General features: G+C 37.8%; 1 protein-coding gene across 2 annotated transcripts in view; it reads right to left on the reverse strand.

Annotated features, from left to right (window-relative positions):
* Positions 1–19,224, reverse strand: part of LOC105497763 (VPS41 subunit of HOPS complex) — a 207,955-nt gene that overhangs the window by 118,194 nt on the left and 70,537 nt on the right. For both annotated transcript variants that reach the window (XM_011769100.3, XM_071095062.1), the window contains exon 4: positions 17,517–17,594. In XM_011769100.3, the coding sequence (XP_011767402.1) occupies positions 17,517–17,594 (78 nt within the window). The remainder of the gene's footprint in view (positions 1–17,516; positions 17,595–19,224) is intronic.

Consider the following 19,224-nt stretch of genomic DNA (forward strand, 5'->3'; position numbering starts at 1 on the left):
CTAAAGCCCTAGGCTGCTGTCTCTACTCTGTGCCTGAGACCAACAGCCCTGTGTGCATGGCTGACAGGTAAAAGGCTCAGATATTCAACCTGCTCTTGCACCCACCAGGACGGTAGAACCTCAACAGAGGCAGGGGCACAGAACGGCCTTTCCGCCTACAGAAGACTCATTAGATAGACGTTGCTTTTCTAAATCCTAACAACCTTTAAAAGCACATGGAGGATTTGAAGGGTTTGCCTCCTAAAAGGCTGGCATACTGCTGATTCCTTGAGCTGTTTTCTTTTTGTTAAATTTCATCTTCTGCCCATGCCTGCCACATGACCATGGACAATGGTAGAAGCCTGGCTTGCACACGGCACCAGACAGTGACTATATACTCAAGACAGTTATTCACAATCTGGGAAATATTCAAAACATTACTTCAATAAAAGGAAAAAAAGAGGCTTTTGGTACAAATTATCTCTTTTATTCTCATGCCAGGGACTGTGCTGGATACCAAATACACAGTAGTACACAAAACAAATGTGATCCTTGCCCTTATTAAGCTTACAAATCACTGAAATACAATCAGGTTGAAGATAGTCACCTTCTGGGATGCTACAAATCCTAAAGTTGTCCTGTACAGTGAGGTGGATGAACAGTAAATCTAGAGTTGGAGCTCATTTTCCCTGGAGTTTGCAATGCCTATATCCTACTGCTACTAAGAGAAAGTTAAATTTCCCTAACAGTTCAGATCAACACCTTGGACAAGTTGCACTGTGGTCTCCTGATGATGTCTTGAATGGTTGTTTACAATACTAAATTTGGCAGGGAAGAGAGAAAACTAATAGGACCTTTTATGTAAGTCAAAACCAGTCTGAGCAATGACATAAGGAGCCAACAAAGTTTCTCTTTCTAGTATTCACACTGTCAATGAAGAATTGCCAAGCACCTGCCATAAACCAAACCCTACACTTGGTTCTGATATCACTGTGAAACAATCCACTTTACTGGAATATCATTGTTAAAAGGAATATCATTCTTAAAAAGAATAAACTTTTTTTCCATATATAAGTAACCTCAAATGAAAGACAACTAAGTTTTCAAAATGGTGACATACAATGTGTCAAATATGATTTAAAAAATTATTTGTTCTTAAACCAAGTAAATATTTTCCTTGCTTGTACATACATCCAACAAAGATACAAAAGAAAGAGTGATAGAGAAACACAGAAATGACCAAGTCACCGGATTATTGCAAGGGAATAATGCAGAATTCATTAATAACAGCATTTAACAAAAAAGCAACTAATAGTACCAAACACCCAACATGATATAAAGAGAATTAAAAAAAAAAAAAAAAAAAAAAAAAAAAAAACCGGGCCCAAATACAAGATGTTTGTGTACAGAGTCTGTAACCCCAGTACTCTGAACACAACTCTATTTTATACTCTAACACATTACATTACAAACCATTGTTTATATGGCAAGTTCCACAAGTGACTTGAGAACAGGGTCTGTGTTTTATCTGTCTAATATCCCTAGCACATCCTTGGAGACTGTTTGCTGAAGGAATAAGTAGCAATTACTAAATGAATACCAAACACATATTCTTCTGCATGGAGTCATCAAGGACCGTGTCACAGAGAAGATGACACCGATAGTTTGCATAAGCAAAGACAAGAAAGTGCATTCCAATGAGAGCCTAAGGACGAAGTCTGGATACAGTGTAGGCGCAATGCAGGGGACCACTGTTATGACAGAAAGCAGAAGTCCTGAGTGCCTCACAGAAGAGCTAAGTTTTATTCCACAGGCATCAAGGAGTCAGTCGAGTGTTTTCAGGGAGGGGAATAACAAAATCCCAGCACTACTTTGGGAAGATTACTTGGGCAGCTGTGTGAAAGAGGGATTACGGGAGACACAAGGCAGGGAGATCAGTTGGGTTTTACTGCAATAACCCAGGTGAGATTCAATAAAGACGTGAACAAGGATGATGGCAATATAAAGAACCAGCAAAGGAAAGAACGAGCTAAAAGAAGCATCAGGAGGATATACGGGGAATAATGGAGGCAGATGATAGGGGATAAAACGTCACAGAGATGGAAGAAAACACTGAGGGTAGAAGAGAACAGGCCTTCTAAAGAGATAATATTCATCAGGAGTCTGGAAACACAGTCGTTGCAACTAGGCAAAGAGTGGCTTTTTCTTGGGCCCAGTATTTAGATTAAAAAAGAGTAGGAGACTTCACCTTGTCTGGCCCAGTAGACCACACAGAAAAAGAAACAAGGACTTAAAAAAGATAAGCTGTCTAATAATTAAAAGGGCTGTCCCACTGGCAGGACCTTGCTGGGAATAGTTCAGTGTTGTCTGTGGAGCCAGAACTCAGTGGAGAAGGGACAATCCCTTCCATTCCAACTGTGATTCACAAAATAGACATTTTCATACATCATACAACCCAACTGATCTGAACTATTTTAAATGATAATTTAGCCTAGAAATAAACACTGATGTTTTAGTATCCAAATGGGTTTGTTAAAAAAAAAATACAGCATCCTCCAGTAGTTGGCCATAGCCTTAAGATTCCTAGTCCACAGGGCATCTAACACTACAGTTCCAGAAAACAAAATTCTTCCTTTTTCCCAGAGAACATTCCCTAGGAGTGTAATAAATTTTTTTCTCTAAGAGTAAGGCAGCAGAAACGGGGTTATCATCCCTGAGACGATATAACTAAAAAGGAAATTATAAGTATGTTAATATTCTGTAAAATTAAGTCTCAGATCCTTAGACTCAGATCCTTAGGCTATCCTAATCCTAAGGATCTGCTATGCCACGCGTTTGAGGACAAACTCCACTAATAAAAGCAGCTAAAGAAAGCCAAATATATAGCAGATCCATGAAGGCTGCAGAGTTTTACGAACATCTCAGCAGGGCCCATTAATATCCCTGTTTAAGTTCTCAACATACACGTAAATGATACCATCAACAATGAAGGGAAAATCTGTTAGGAGTAAAGGTGTGTTCTTATTTTTCTCACTTTTATTTTTGATTTAATAATGGCTGCAGCAATGCTAATGCATTCTATTTATCTAAAATTTAAATGTTTAAGAGAGTAAAGCCCTTGTTTTCCACGTTAGTAATAGTCACTTATCTAAAAAGGGTGGGGAGTACAAATAATTTAAATAATTGAGACCAAGTTATTAATCAAAGAGAAAATGCCTAATTTATTTTTCCAACATATGATGAAGAAAGACCACTGAACACTTCACAAATTCGGCTCTACTTCCACCACAGAAATTATTGTTATAATTCTCCCCAGTGTGAAAACATTGCTTTATCAATCTCCATTAAATCATTTTCCAAGTAGTCTCTCAAAACTTTTCAAAAGAAGCATCTTACAAGCCATGTTGCAATGTTGCTATGTCGAAAAGACATTTCGGAAGTCAACTCACTAGACCTGCACTGGGATCGACTTCACACACCTAATTACTCAAGCTTAATAATGTTCTTAAAATACTACTTGTGTCATGTGATAAAAGAATAAACACAAATAAACACAGGAGCTGAGGGATGGGGAGGTAGCAAAATGGGTGTAAGAACGGGTGTGTCGCAGAAGCTTCTCTTTTTTTCCCTTCGTTTTTCCTTCTTTCTTCCCTACCTCCCTTTCGGTTTCCCTACCCCATATACAACTGAACATTATTAAAGCCAACCATATGAATAAATTCAAAAATAACAGTTCTTCAGGAAGTGTAGTAAACATGTTCAATTGGACTCTTAGCTTGACCTACCTTCTGATAATGACTAATGTTTACTAAGCCTTGTGTTACATGTTTTACATGTATTCATTCATATAATTCTCAAAACCATCATCTAAATGAGAGGTATGACTATGATCCACACTTTACAGATGAAGAAAGTGTGGTAACACATCAAGCTAATGAACATGGGGCAGGGACGGCTGGCTGACGTCTGACCCCAAGCCTGGTCTGCATGCAGTGCTGCCACCTCAGAACCCGCCAACCATCCTTCTGCTGGACATTACCGCCCCGCCAGAGTTTCTTCTCTAATCATTCCAACAACACTGCTCTTTCTATATCCAATCTGGGATAGTAGATTCCACTAATGCAATAGGGTCAAGGGCTGGACAGGCGCTAAGGAAAGAAAATGGGAAATCAGTAGGTTCAGGGGACTCATTTTCATGTAATTTTTTTTCTGGCAAGATAAGAACTTCAGTATCTGTCACAATATCAAGGAATAAATTCTTCTCACAGTCCAGTGAGAATTTTTTTCTTGAGGAAAAGTGAAGATAATGTAAAAAGCAAAACTTTAAAACTTTAGAAGGACATACAGAGAATATTGAAACAAGACAAGTTCCCTTATCTCCTTCACAGGGCATGTGATGGCAATGTGGCTCACTTCTTTGGTGCCCCGTTACTCAGACCCCTAGGAGGAGTATGCAGACAGGCGGGCTGTGGTGCTCCTGACCCCACGGCAGCATCTAGGGGTGAATGTTTACAGCTTCTGAAGCCCCAGTGGGGGTGGGTTACACAATGCTCTTTTAGTTTAGCCATCTGTAGGTGGCTTGTGTTAGCCAGCTCAATCAGACCCACTGCTTTATCGCAAGGATAAAGGGCTTTCTGTATCCTAGGGTTTCTTGCCTTGGTGTACCGGAAGAATCAGATCACACCTGGGCTTGGAGAATTAGTACAAGGTTTTATTGAGTGGAAGTAGCTCTCAGCAGATGGGGGCGCCAAAAGGGAGATGGTTTTCCCCTGAAGTCTGGCCGCTCAGCAGCCCAGGCTCTCCTCCAACCTCCCAGGCCAGGGTGCCGGTGTCTGCTGGTGCCTGTTGGCATGCTCTTCAACCGATGTGCTCCTCTCAATGTCCCACTTGTGTGTTCTTCTGCTGATGTGTTCCTCTGGACGTCCAGCTGCTTTTGTCTCTGCCCACTAGGGACTCAGGGTTTTTATAGGCACAGGTTGTTGGGGGGCGGTGGTGGCAGGACAGGGGGATCTCCGGAAATGCAATGTTTGGGCAGGAAAACAGGAATTCCTGTCCTCACCTAGGTCCTTAGGTATAGGCCCAGGAGTGGAGCCCTAGCCAGAGACATGCTCTTCTCTCCCCAGAACTTCCTTGCCCGCCTTCCGTATCATATCTTTACAACTTTGTAGGAGCAAATACAATTTTCCCTTAGAAGACACAAAAAACACAAACTATAAATGAGAAGACTGATACGTATTTACTGCATTAAAATAAAAAATTTCTGAACCTACAACACCATAAATGGGAAACTGAAAGATAAGCCCACAGACTAGCAGACATTTGTCACTCTTCAAATAAGAAGTTGTGTCCAGACTTTCTATACCTTCCAACCTGGAGAACAGCTCCCAATTCCCTGGCCCAGCACCAGGATCTGGTATTGATCAGACTTTTAAATGCTTTGCCAAGTTGATGGGTATAAAATGGTACCATATTGTCTTACTTCACATTTCCCTTATTATTCTGTGATTACTATAGAAATCAAGGATATTTTCACATGGCTACCGGGCATTTGGTGTTCTTCTGAGAACCGCCTGTTCATGTCATTTGCCCAATTTCATTCTGAGTTGTTTGGGTTTTCCTTATGGATCTGTAAGAGTTCCTTATGTAAGTAACATTTTAACAAAAATATATATACTCAACACTTGGTACAAACACCTTCTAATTAAGCTTTTAAAGAACTTAAAGATCAAAACAAGTGCACAAGCAAATGAAAAAAGTTCAGATTTAAAATATTAATAATTCAGTGTGAAATTGAATGTTTTCCTAAAAGCAAATCATAGGATTTTATTTAATAATAGGAAGACTGGTAAGTGTTAAATTTGACTTGGTAGCGACTTAATTCTTCTGATTTTGAGTCATCACATGAGCCACCCCGATCAATGTTATTTCTGCTTATAAGCAATGAACTCCTTAATTACAAATCAATTTAGAACTTTACACATATACTGGCAAAGTATATAAACTAACAATTCTCAAGAGTAAACAGCCTCATTAGGAACCAGAAAAATACAAACTAAATTGACAAATTCCCATTTTCTAGAAATCCAAGCAGCAATGAATTTTCAAATAATAACAGCCAATGTTGGTGATGAGATACAATGATAAACAGACTGCTGGTGGGAACATAATTTCGGTGTAACCTAACTGCAGGGAAATGTAGCAATCTGCAATAGAACCCTAAAAATGTTTACAGCATCTGTCCAGGTGATTTCCATAGAATTTATTCGAAGGAAAGAGTCAGTAACAATATCCCAACCCCACCCAAAGATTTCACATCACTCACTATGTGTACGGGACACTGAAAAGTTGGTTCCTGGGCAGCTTAAAGCAGTAACAAACCTGCTTTTTTCTGTAAGAAACTCCTTCTATATGATTAGGTTAGGACTCACACACGTCTGCCACCAAGCAACGAAGAGAGCCCTGAGTAAATATATTAATCTTTTTTCCACATCAGTAAAATGAAATCAGATTTTTAGACTATCCCACAGGGCATTTAGTTCTTTTCCTCTAAGATGAAACTCCAGGCAACCACTGATCTGCTTTCTGTGACTACAGATTTGTTTGCATTTTCTAGAATGTTATCTAAATGCAAATATTATAACATGTAGCCTTTTGAATCTGCCTTCTTTTACTTAACACTATAGAGCTGATATTCATCCATACTTAGCACGTATCAATAGTTCATTCTTTTTTATTGTGAGTTGAATGGCCATTGTTTGGATATACCACATTTTGTCTACCCATTCACCTGCAAATGGACATATATACTGTTTCCACTTTGGGATTATTACAAACAAAACTGATATGAATATTTATGTAGAAATCTTTATAGGTGTATATGTATTCATTTCCTAAGTTTGAAAGGCTGGACTGTATGATAGATATATGTTTCATGTTTCAAAATTTTGCCAAACTGTTTTCCAAAGTTGTTATGCTATCGTACATCCACCAGCAATGTATGAGAATTCTAGTTCCTCCACATGCTCACCAATACTTGGTATGATTCGTCTTTGTAATTTCAGCCATTCTAAAGGTATATTTAGTGGTATGAATTATTCCATTTTAATTAGTTTTAATATGATTTTTTTCCTTGCTATAAATTAAACTTAAAAAAAAGTCAAAGTGTTAAGATTTAATAGCTGCCCATGGAAATAACGAAATTCATCTTAATAGAAATATAAAATAAAGATTGGGCAACCAAATGACAAGAATGTTGTGGAAGTATAGTCGCACCAGAACAATATGATTCAACTTCTGGGTAACAAGGTTGTGCGTTTTCATTTGCCATGGACCCTCAGCTCATGTAACCTGAGCATGCCCAGATGAACCAAGCATGCAACCACAGGGGGAATCTAAGAGCAGGATGAATTAAGAAGTGAACACCACACAACAGGATCCAGGATCCAATCAGATGGAGCTCTAGCATTACCCCAAGGCAGAATCCTGTCAGATCAGGCCTCCCAGCATCACCTCATTGCAAGATCCAATCAGATCACACCTCATTACCCTATGCTTATAAAACCTGACCCAGTCCCCAGCTTCGAGAGACACTGCTTTGAGAACTATCCCTGGTGTTCTCCTTACTTGTTACAACCAATAAAATCCCTTTACTAAATACTAAATCTTACTAAATCTCCTTGGTTGTGGTCATTGATACCTAGCCCAGCAATCAAACCAACCTGTTGTGTGGGTAACAAGAACTTCATGTCTTGAGTGGACACATGAAAAATATCCATTAAGTATTCATCTATCCTAATATATCATAATCCTATTAAATGAAAAACATTAGGAATTATAGCCAAATAAACAAGTTCTAGAGAAGGTGACTCAAACAAAGCTACTCAAACAGAAAAACAGAGCTTGTTTAAGAAAGAAGCATACACTATCATTTTGAAATATACCCTGTCATGGTTCCCAGAGACTAAGAAGTCTATTATTAACAAAACAAACTCAAGGTATAAATTATTTGTTGTTAAACCATATGCACAGACACTCAAACCCTATTCACATACAAAGCCCCTGCCTTCTAGTCCCTGACATCTGATTTACCATCATCCTTCTGGTTCATTTAGTTCCCTAAATACCCTGAACTCCAAAGTCAGTCACCACAAAGACACTCCCCTGAAATCACTCCATTCTTTTTCCTTTGGTCCTTTGGCGAAACCTGCCAAATAATTTGCTCCCATTGCATCTCACCATCCATTCTCTCCTCTCCTCTCCCTTATTCTCAAGATACTACTAGATAATTAACACAATATATATGAAGATAAAAAGTCCATGGTAAATGTTCCTCACCCTTTGGTGATTCCCTGTTTCATAAGAAGAATGTTATCACTGTCTTAACTCCACTATAACAACCTGGAAAATGCCCATGCATCTTTCCAGATTCACCTCAAATTTCACTTTCTACAGGTTCCCCATCTCCCACTTACAAAGGTGGAGATTCCTCCCCTAGGTCTACGTCTTATTCATAATCCTTTTAAAGCTCTTACTTTGCAATGATGGCCTTGAACCCCAAAGAACGAAGCACCAGAACTGAGAGTACCCTGTACTGAAGAATGAAATCCAAAGGCTTCAGACAACTAAGCCCCAGTCTACTACCCAATTCAGAGTCATGTTCCACAAAGTTAAAATTACTTTAACCCTGACTTTGAAATATGTGAAATACCAGGGTAATTTCATTCAGTGAAGGAGCATTTTCAATTTTAGCTATTTAAGGCATATTCGCCTAAATGGAGTTACCATTAAAGGGTCAGACATTAAAACATTCTGTAAGTATGACACTTTACTCTAAAAGAGAGAAGCATCCTTAATTCTGACCATGTTTTCTTAGCCACTTTGGTGCATAGAAGCCATCAAAATTATCGAGCTATCTATAAATACTTAACCCACAAACTTGAGATTATTTTTTAATGCATCAAAATTATCGAGCTACCTATAAATACTTAACCCACAAACTTGAGATTATTTTTTAATGCAGACAACTGGAAATATGACTTGCCTTGGCATCATTCATCAGAAGTTACAATGATTTCCATTTAAGTAATTCTCAATTCCTTTGACACATCTCTTATCACTCAAAATATGGAGTTCAAATATAGAAAACAAGTTCTTTAAACACACAAGAATCTGAGACCTGTCAATCAGTCTTAAACAAGTATTACAGGCACTGGCACATTTGAGCCAACAATGAACCACTTTGATCATATCAAAAAGATACATGCCCTGCTTGTCAATTAATGATGTCACATCTAGAACAGCATACTACAGATGGTATTTGCTTCAGGTCGATAAGTGAGTACCATTAGACCAAGAGTAGAGCATGGTTCTTTGTTCAAGGATACACAGCTTAAGTTTATAGATCTGCTCCAAAGATTCTTCCAATGAATAGTCACCCAGCATCACACTGGCCACATTATGAATAAGCCCAAAACAGTTAGGCTGTTTAGGGGAATAATGAATGTATGGCATCTGTATTAACTGTCAAAGAGATGGTCATGCCCAAACAATTTCCTATAACGTACACACAATAATCCTGATTATGGGAGAGGAAAGTATAAAAAAACCTTGATTATCTGGAAAATAGTCTAAATATGTGAACTTTGCAAATTTCGAACTATGGATTAGTTCAGCCAACTTCCATCAATTTCTTATTTCTATCAGTTCACTAGCTTTTATGCTGAGCACTGATGATGCAGAGATAAATTACACAAACCGTCCTCAGGAAATTAGCATTCTATGGGGAAAATGACATTGAGGCAAATAATTGTGACAAAAGTACCGTATGTTCAAGAAGTGGAGAAAAAAAAAAAGGAAAGTGGAGGTAACACAAAGAAGGAGATGGTTAAGCCATGTAAAGGATAAAAAAAAAAAGTGGGCTGGGCGTGGTGGCTCACACCTGTAATCCCAGCACTTTGGGAGGCCGAGGCGGGCGGATCATGAGGTCAAGAGATTGAGACCAACCTAGCCAACATGGTGAAACCCTGTCTCTACTAAAAATATGAAAATTAGCTGGGCATGGTGGCACACGCCTGTAGTCCCAGCTACTCAGGGAGGCTGAGGCAGGAGAATTGCTTGAACCTGGGAGGCAGAGGTTGCAGTGAGCCGAGATCACGCCACTGCACTCCAGCCTGGTGACAGACTGAGACTCTGTCTCAAAAAAAAAAAAAAAAAGGTGTTTGTGTTGTGAATATTAAAAATGCAATTTAAACAGCTTAAAGGAACACTGAATCTTCAGGATTATACTGTCAAAGAGAGAGGAGAGAAGGAAGATGAGCATTTCTTTTGCTGAAACATGAAAAGAGAGATGGGTGATCCTCCAAACACTCATATATTAATCCAGAGGAAAGAGAAAAGAGGAGCTGATTTATATTGGAAATAAATTCTTCTAAGTCAAAGAAAGCAACAAAAGGTCAGGAGTACAGTCCAAAAGATGGTTGAGTTCCAAAGTCCAGGGAGAAAAATGAAACCATCATCACTCATAGATGAGGAACCAGTCACAAAAACATGTTTTGATACTTAAGTTAGGGAAGTGCCCTAATAAGACTGTCTCGCTACGTAACAGAGGTCTTGAATGTACAAGGAGATAAGGGTGGAAGAGTAGTGGGCATGGAATACATAACCAGAACAGCTCAAGCCCAATTTACATCACACTTCTTCCCTGGTACCTTTTATACCTGGAATGATCTTTTAAAGTCTCTTTAGCTTCTACGCTTTGATGACTTTACACATTACCCATAGCAACTAGAAAAGGTATAAGTATATATTAAAAACTTAAATACTGCTAAATATAAGGGTTACTTTCCAAAAGTAAGATTTAAGACTCTTATCTTATATTAGCCAGCTTGAACTGCCATAACAAAATATCATACAGTGGCTTAAACAACAGAAATTCTCTTAGTTTTGGAGGCTGGAGGTCCTCAATCTGCCAGTATGGTCACATTCTGGTGAGAGTTCTCTTCCTGGCTTGCAGACAGCCTTCTTGATGTGTCCTTACATGGCCAGCAGGAAAGGGGAGGAAGGGAAGGTCTCTCCTGTCTCTTCTTATATGGGCACTAATCTCATCTTGAGGACTCCACCCTCATGACTTCATCTAAATTGTTTTCAACTTGTTTTTGTTTTTAAGAGACAGAGTCTTGCTCTGTCACCCAGGCTAGAGTGTGCAGTGGTGCAATCATAACTAACTGCAGCCTGGAACTCCTGGGCTCAAGTGATCCTCCCGCCATAGCCTCCTGAGTTTACACCATGCCTGGCCCTCATCTAAAATTTAATTACCCCCCAAGTCTCCAATTCTAAATACCATCACACTGGGGGTTAGGACTTCAACACATGAATTAGGAGGTGGGGAACAATTCAGTCTGCAGTAGCTCTCAGTATGAAATTTCTAATTATACATCCAATGGGCAAGTGAAGGTGGAATAATACAGAGGAGAACAGAGAACTGGCTCCCAGAGGCCTTCCTGAAAGGTAGTAACAGAAAATCACCAGTTCCATGGCTTTGTTTCAAAACAATATTACCAGCCAATATATACTTACTGGATACCAAATAGCACCAGAGAAAAGAGAAAGGTGAGGAAGAGGAGAGGATTATACCAGGAGACATGAAAACTATCCTCCAAGACTTCAAATATGAATGTGAGGCTGGTACTGACACTATGAGGGGCCACACTACAAGTGAAATAGTAATAATACAGGAGTTTAGAGGAAGAAAACACCTCAGGGTTACAATCCAGGGGAGGTACTTTGCAGAAAGAATGGAGATTCACAGAAGTGCATTCTAGAGAGAAAAGAAGTGATCAAAAGCTTAGAAACAAGCATGCTCACGGCAAAATTTAGAAGGTGGTGAACAGATAAAAATTACTAGAGGGGAAGAAATTAAAACTAAGATTAGAAAGGTGGGTTTCACCAAATGACCAGGGTCTGGAATGCTTAGCTAGATAGTTAGGACTTGATGTGGGAAGTAACAAAGAACTCTGAAATGTTCTCAGAGACACAACCGTTAGATGGACAGAAGTCTGTGTTTTTACTAGCACATGAACATGAAAGGTGTGAGCAACTAAGGAATACAGTCTGTTAGTTTAATCTCAAATCAAAAACAGGAATAGAAATACTAATAGATTCTGCTAGCTGACAAGGTGAATCATCATCCCACCTCTGCCTCAAGAGATTAATTTCAAAAATGTGATATTTATCTTAACACAAAATGCCCACTAAGCTCCTGTTTTGTTTTAATCCCCTTTTTTTCATAATCATCCATTATATAAATATTTATATAATGTCTCTTACCATAGTGCCTTACAGCAAAACCTCATCATTTTCTATTTCTAGCAAAGAAAGAAAAACACATAAAGGTAAACAGTAGAAATTTATGTTTGATCAGCAAGTTTTTTGCTCTCTCACTAGCACACTTAAAGGAATAAATATTTAAAACACATGGCCTAATGCTCCTAAATATTTAACAGAGACATGGCATAATAATTTGATCATTGCTTCAAACTAAGTACCCTTAATTAACAAGTTTTTAATTAAAATGCTTAAATAAATTGGAGGCTATTAAAGAAAAAGTAACTACAATCATGCACTTCATAACAACGTTTTGGTCAACAAGAGACCACATACACCCACTGTTGACTAAAAAGCCAAATTGTAAAATACTCTAAGAGATTTATTCTGAGCCAAATGTAAGGACCATGACCCATAATAAAGCTCAAGGGATCCTCAGAAATGTGCCCAAGGTGGCTGGGTTACAGCTTGATTTTACATGTTTTAGGGAGACCTAAGACATCAATCAATACATGTGAGGTACACATTGGTTTGGTCCAGAAAAACCAATGGTTTGGGACAATTCAAAGAGGAGATGAGAGGAAAGAGGGATGTTTACAAGTCATAGATAGATTCAAAGATGTTCTGATTGGCAACTGCTTGAAAGAGTTATCACTAGAAAGAATCAGCAGAAAGGCATATCTGAGTTAAGATAGGGAATTGTGAAGACCAAGGTTCTTACTATGCAGAAGAAGTCTCATAGGTGGCACCCTTAGAGGTAACACATGACAAATGTTTCCTATTCAGACCTTGAAGCTACTCTCTTCAGGATCAGAAAAAGACCCGGAAAGGGAAGGGGATTCTCTACAGAATGTAAATTTTCCCCAAAAGAGACAGCTTGACACAGCTCTTTCAAAATATGTCAAAGAAATATATATTAGAGTAAAATACTTGGACTTCTTTCGGGGCCTGCTATCTGTCACGTGATGCCATATTAGAGTCAGGTTGGAATTCGGTATCTTATTTCCTTTCACACTACAAAGAGTTCTGTTTTGTCAGTCTTAAGATCTCTGTCTTAATGTTAATGCTGGGCAGTTGTGCCTGAATTCCAAAAAGAAGAGAATATCATGAGGCATGTCTGAATCCCCATTCCCATCATGGCCTGAACCAGTTTTCCACGAATCCTGAGAGGAGGAGTTCATTCAGTAGACTGAGAAGCTTAGAATTTTATTTTTGGTTTACATCATAGACTACAGTGGTCCCATAAGACTGTAATGCTTTACAAGCTATCTTTTCCTAAATATTTAGATAAAAAAACATTATAACGGAGCTGGAAAATTTCTATCACTCTGTGTCATTGCAGTCTAGTAACACCACAGCACAACACATTACTCATGTGTCTGTGATGATGCTAGTGTAAACAAACCTAGTGAGCTGCCACTCATGTAAAGTCTAGCACACACAATTATGTACTACATAACACTTTATGATGACAATAAATGACTGTGTTGTTGGCTTATGTATTTACTATACTATACTTCTTATCGGTATTTAGAATACATTCCTCCTACTTATAAAAAAAGAAGTCACCTGTAAAACAGCCTCACGCAGGTCCTTCTGGAGGTATCAGGAAGAAGGCATTGTTATCACAGGAGATGACAGCTCCATGTGCATTACTGCCCCTGAAGGCCTTCCAGCAGGACAAAATGCGGAGGTGGATATTGAAGATCCTGACCCTGGGTAGGCCTAGGCTAATGTGTGTGTTTGTATCTTCATTTTTAACAAAAAGTTTTAAAAGTAGAAAAGAAAAAAAAAAGACTAAATAGAAAAGAGTTTATAAAATAAATATATAAAGAAATATTTTGTACAGCTGTACAATGTGCTTGCTTTAAGCTGTGCTATTATAAAGCCAAAAGTTTTAAAATTAAAAAGCTTATAAAGTAAAAAAAGTTACAGTAAGCTAAGCTTAATATGTTAGTGGAGAAAGAAAATGTTTAAATAAATTGAGTTTAGCTCAAGTGTACCGGATGAATAATGTCTACAGCAGTACTGTCCTAAGCCTTCACATTCACTCACTACTCCTTTATTGACTCACCCAGAACAACTTCCAGTCCTGTAAGTTCCATTCATGGTAAGTCCCTTATACAGATGTATCATTCATTTGTCATCTTATATACCATATTTTTATGGTATCATTTCTATATTTAGGTATCTTTAAAGGCACAAATACTTGCCATTGTGTTGCAATTGCCTAAGGTATTCAGGACAATAATATGCTGTACAAGTTTGTAGTCTAGGAGCAACAGGCTATACCATACAGCCTAAGTGTATAGTAGGCTGTACAATCTAGATCTGTGTAAGTAGAGGCTATGATGTCCACATAATAACAAAATTGCCTAATGCCACATTTCTCAGAATGCATCCCACTGTTAAGCGACGCATGATTATACTATGATTAATGTGGTTATATGGGCATAAATATTGTGGGAATTTAGAAGGAATCTAAGATTCTGTAAGAATTCTGAGGTCACGTTATTTTACTCTGTGAGTTAAGTAAAACTGCTTTAGCAATTAAGTTTTGAGTTAACATAAAGCTATATCTAGAAATAATCTCAAAAAAACATTTATGGCCAAAGTGTTTGAATTAACATATGCTGAATATTCTTTCAAATATTCTGAAAACTGAGGATTAATATGCATAATAAAGTATCACTCTAGCAGTTGTCATTCTTCATTAACAAAAGATGGCTGTACAAAACAGAATCCTGTCAACCTTCTTATGTAACTTTAGAATATACAGCCATGGGAATAACCTCAGTGTCATGATTGATGTACAAAATGATCTCTGAACAGGATATCAACCTAGGAAGTTTACTATTATTCAGAATTAAGTAGCAGAAAGGGGTTGCTTCAACAAACCAGGATAATTTGAGCACTGCTCAAGCTCAACCAAAGACATGCACACATGTATAGGTGTTTGTGCAAGTATGTGCGTGTTATTGAGGAACAATTTATATAAAGTACAAAGATCTCAAATGATAGCTTAGTGATTTTTACATATGTAGATCATGAGAAAACCACCAAGACAGTATTTTCAGCCCTCCAGAAGACTCTTCTGTGCTCCCTCCCAGGTCAAACCATTATTTGAACTCTATTGCTATAATTTAGTTTTGCTTTTTCTTGACGACCATATAAAAGCTATCATACCACATGAACATATTTGGGTCTGGCTTCTTTGGCTGAACATTAAGTCTATGAAATTAATCTATCAATAGTTTGTTCTTTTCAATTTGCTAAGAATGCACCACAATTATCCATTCTACTATTGACGGACATTTGAGTTGTTTCTAGTTTGAGGCTATTATGAATTAAACTATTATTAACAAACTGTTTTTTGTGTGGACATATGCACTGCATGTATTTTTATTGAATATGTACTTAGGAGTGCAAACTGCCAGGTCATTAGGCAGACAGACGCTTGGCTGCAGTAGATTCTGCCAATGATCACGAAGAAGCCATGGCCTAAGGAGAACTTTCAAAAACAGACTATCAACTTCTTCAGTAAGGTAAACAAACACACAAAAATAGCATCAAACTATCTTCCTCCCTGGCCAAATAAAAGGTGCAAAGCTATAGAGAGCTTCATTTTCAAAGATGTCATATAGTCAGGACTGAAAAAAGAATTGAAGACAGATTTGTACAAATTTATGGATGATATCATAAATTACCTGAAAGAGGATGGATGTAGGATATACTCGACATAAAACAGACATGAGAGAAGATATAACTGAAGGCTTATATGGAACAGATACAAGGACTGACTTTTGGCAATGGAACCAATGGTATATGCCCATGAACCTTTTGGCAATGGAACCAATGGTATATGCCCATGAACCTTAGCAAGCAAACACTGCAATTTCTATTTAATATGAAAAAGACAGAAGCAGAGTGTCAGGGACTCATTTAATGGGAGCAGGAAATTTGAGAAACTATACAGCCAATCTTTTTAAAGGTGAGGGGGCATGCACAACGCCACAAAAACGAGCCCTGGCCCGGTACCAGGTACACATTTTAATGGATGGCAACTGAAAGGCCAAATGCTTTGGTCATCAAGAAGCATGTCCAGTGTCCAGGGGGAAGATGAGGGAGAGTCAAAAGTATATTCCTCTTACCTCAAAGGGATTTGCCTGATGCATCAGTATGATAAGAGCACATAATTCCCTGTCTGTGCTGCTCCAAAGATTGTCCTCATTCCAGGGTTCTATTTCTTTTTAGCAAAACAAGGCATCCCTTTTCCTTTCCCACACAATGTGTCAGCTTTAGAAACTGTAATCTCCTTTCTAAACTACATCAATAGATGGATCTTTTGACAAGTGCTGATGCTTTCTTCAAAAAAGTAGTAATGAGCACCTTTACCCCGAAATGAGCACCTTTTTCATACCAAACGGTTGTGTCATATTTACACAACCATGGAAGTTCTTGACACCTTTAAGGTACACCTTACACACCAAAATCAAGCTTCAAATTCAATAGTATCTTCATCCTCAATGATTCCAAAGCACAATTAAAAAAGAAAGCCTGGTTCTTTGCTTTCAATCAATATAATCCCCTAAGAGTCCAAGCATCAAAAGAGTCACATAAAATATTTTCTTTGTATATTTAGAAGAGATAAACTGATTCAGCAAGGTGATCAATCAACTTTCAATTACATTTGGCATCTCAATAAGAAGACAGGGCATGTACTTACAACTGACATTAGTCACTAAATGAGGGGGTTCATACTTTAAGGATTCCACAAACTTCCAGAGTATGTAAATTTGCACTATTATTCACTAACAACGCAGCAATTTTTCTTTTAACAACAATTCATCTAGACATTCTACACTGTCACAATTTTAAAAGAACACAGAAGTATTCTAAATGCCCGAAATTAGCCAAATAGATGACTATAATTAAGAATTTGCAATTAAATAGATGTATAGATTTTTACATGGAGTTTGCATATAATAGATACCCGGTCAAAATACATAATGCATGTATCTAGACCCCTTTCTTTATAAGTTCACCTTTAGGTTTTTAGACTACATTATAAAGTTCAATTTTATACTCTTAGAACTCTGACTGAATTAATAAAGATCCTCTTTATGCTATTAAAACAAACTGGTAAACCAATATTCTAAAACACAAATACTTAACATGAAGTTTAGCTCATACATTATTTTATACAGAATACTTACTACATCAAACTTCTGAGTGATGTTCCCCTGGACATCAAGTAAATAAACCTTGCCATAATGTGTGCCCAATGCCAAAAACTGTAAGAAGAACAAAGGGGCCAGTTAATTAATTGATAATATTATTAATACACAAGTAGTAATAAAACCATTTTTAAAGACAAGACGCTTAATGTATAAATGATCTGCAATGTCTCAGAAGATATGCATTCCTTGGAGAAGGCTTGTTTCCAGCTTCAGGGAAATAACAGAACAGGGCCTATTTTATTGTGATAGTGCAAGCCAGCTGTCAGAATGACTCATGAGGACCCTCATCTACTGACAACTAATGGTGTGTATGCAGTCTATACACAATGCCTGATGGACTGAGGCAGTAAATTAAAAATGCAGCGGTGAAAACACGACCAACCTACAGTTGAACTCAAAGTGAGAAGAGAATGATTCAGAAACACCCCCTAATTTATGGCAAATGTGTAAATCAGTGCTATCGCTTAAGCTGCACACATACACAAACAACAAATTATTTTTTCAAATGGAAAATCCATGCCATATTGAGAAACCGAAAATCTCAGGTGTACTCATACCATCAGTTAGCTTTAGGATGCTTCTATAAAAGTTAATGTATAATGTTGAGTGTTAGTGTTTATATTATCATGCAAAATAAAAACCCCTTTTGTGTCATAAAATAACTGTTGAGCTACATATTCATTTTATGTCGTAACTCCTACTGTTTCTTTAATTATCTGAACTAACCTTAAATAAACCGGAAGAAACTTTAGGACTACCTATAATATGACATGAGAGTTTTCTCCCTTTTTATTTATTTCAGCATTACTCAAATAGTCCAAAATTCTCTGTATTTCATTGCATGTGAGCATGCTTCCTTGCAACCCATAATGAAACGCTCAAATTTACAGGCACCACTAAGTGTTTCAGTCAAGCAGCACAATCTTTAAAAAATAACCTTACAGAAAGTCAAGATTTAAAAGGATTTATCAAAATGGAATTGCTTAAAATGAAATTTCAGTTCAGGCACTTAAAATATGAAGCTACATTAAAGACGAGTCACAAAAAGGGAAAGAAGGAGTTCATTAGAAATTCATCCCCTGCAATGCCTTTCACTCCTGCAAGGTTGCCTTTTTTCAGGAAGAAAAAAGTCCCCAGGGTAAAAAAATCAATACTGGTTAATAAAACATCAGGTGTGCAGACATAACTAGGTATGACGATTCCGCTGCACAGGCCTGCCTGAATGCACCAGGTGCCATGACGATTAGTCATCCAGGGCAGACAGCAAGCCTGGTGAAAACAGAATGCTTGGGCGCTGGAAGGGAAAGGGGAATAGGTAATTCTGGGGGGAAATTAGTCTGAATAGTTAAAACAAACAGGAATGCTTCCTCCAAAGCAAAAGAATGTTCTAATCAGAAATAGAGGACTCGAATGATTGTAATTTTACCGCTACAGTGACACTGACAATATTTAAATAGAAAAACACCACATATGATAAGAATTGAAAACAAACAATACTCCATTCTGAGGCTATCTGTGGTAAAAGAACGGGTCTTAAAAGCTCACTGCACCCCAAGTATTTCACGATATTGATTCTCCTCATAAATACTATATTTAGTTTGTTAGGAAACTAAGGGAGAAGGGAGCTTGGATCTTTAAAATGCTTTAATGCTGTCATTCTCTGACACCGCTGTAAAGGCCACTT

This window comes from Macaca nemestrina, chromosome 4, assembly GCF_043159975.1.
Source record: "Macaca nemestrina isolate mMacNem1 chromosome 4, mMacNem.hap1, whole genome shotgun sequence".
NCBI classification, from domain to species: Eukaryota; Metazoa; Chordata; class Mammalia; order Primates; family Cercopithecidae; genus Macaca; species Macaca nemestrina.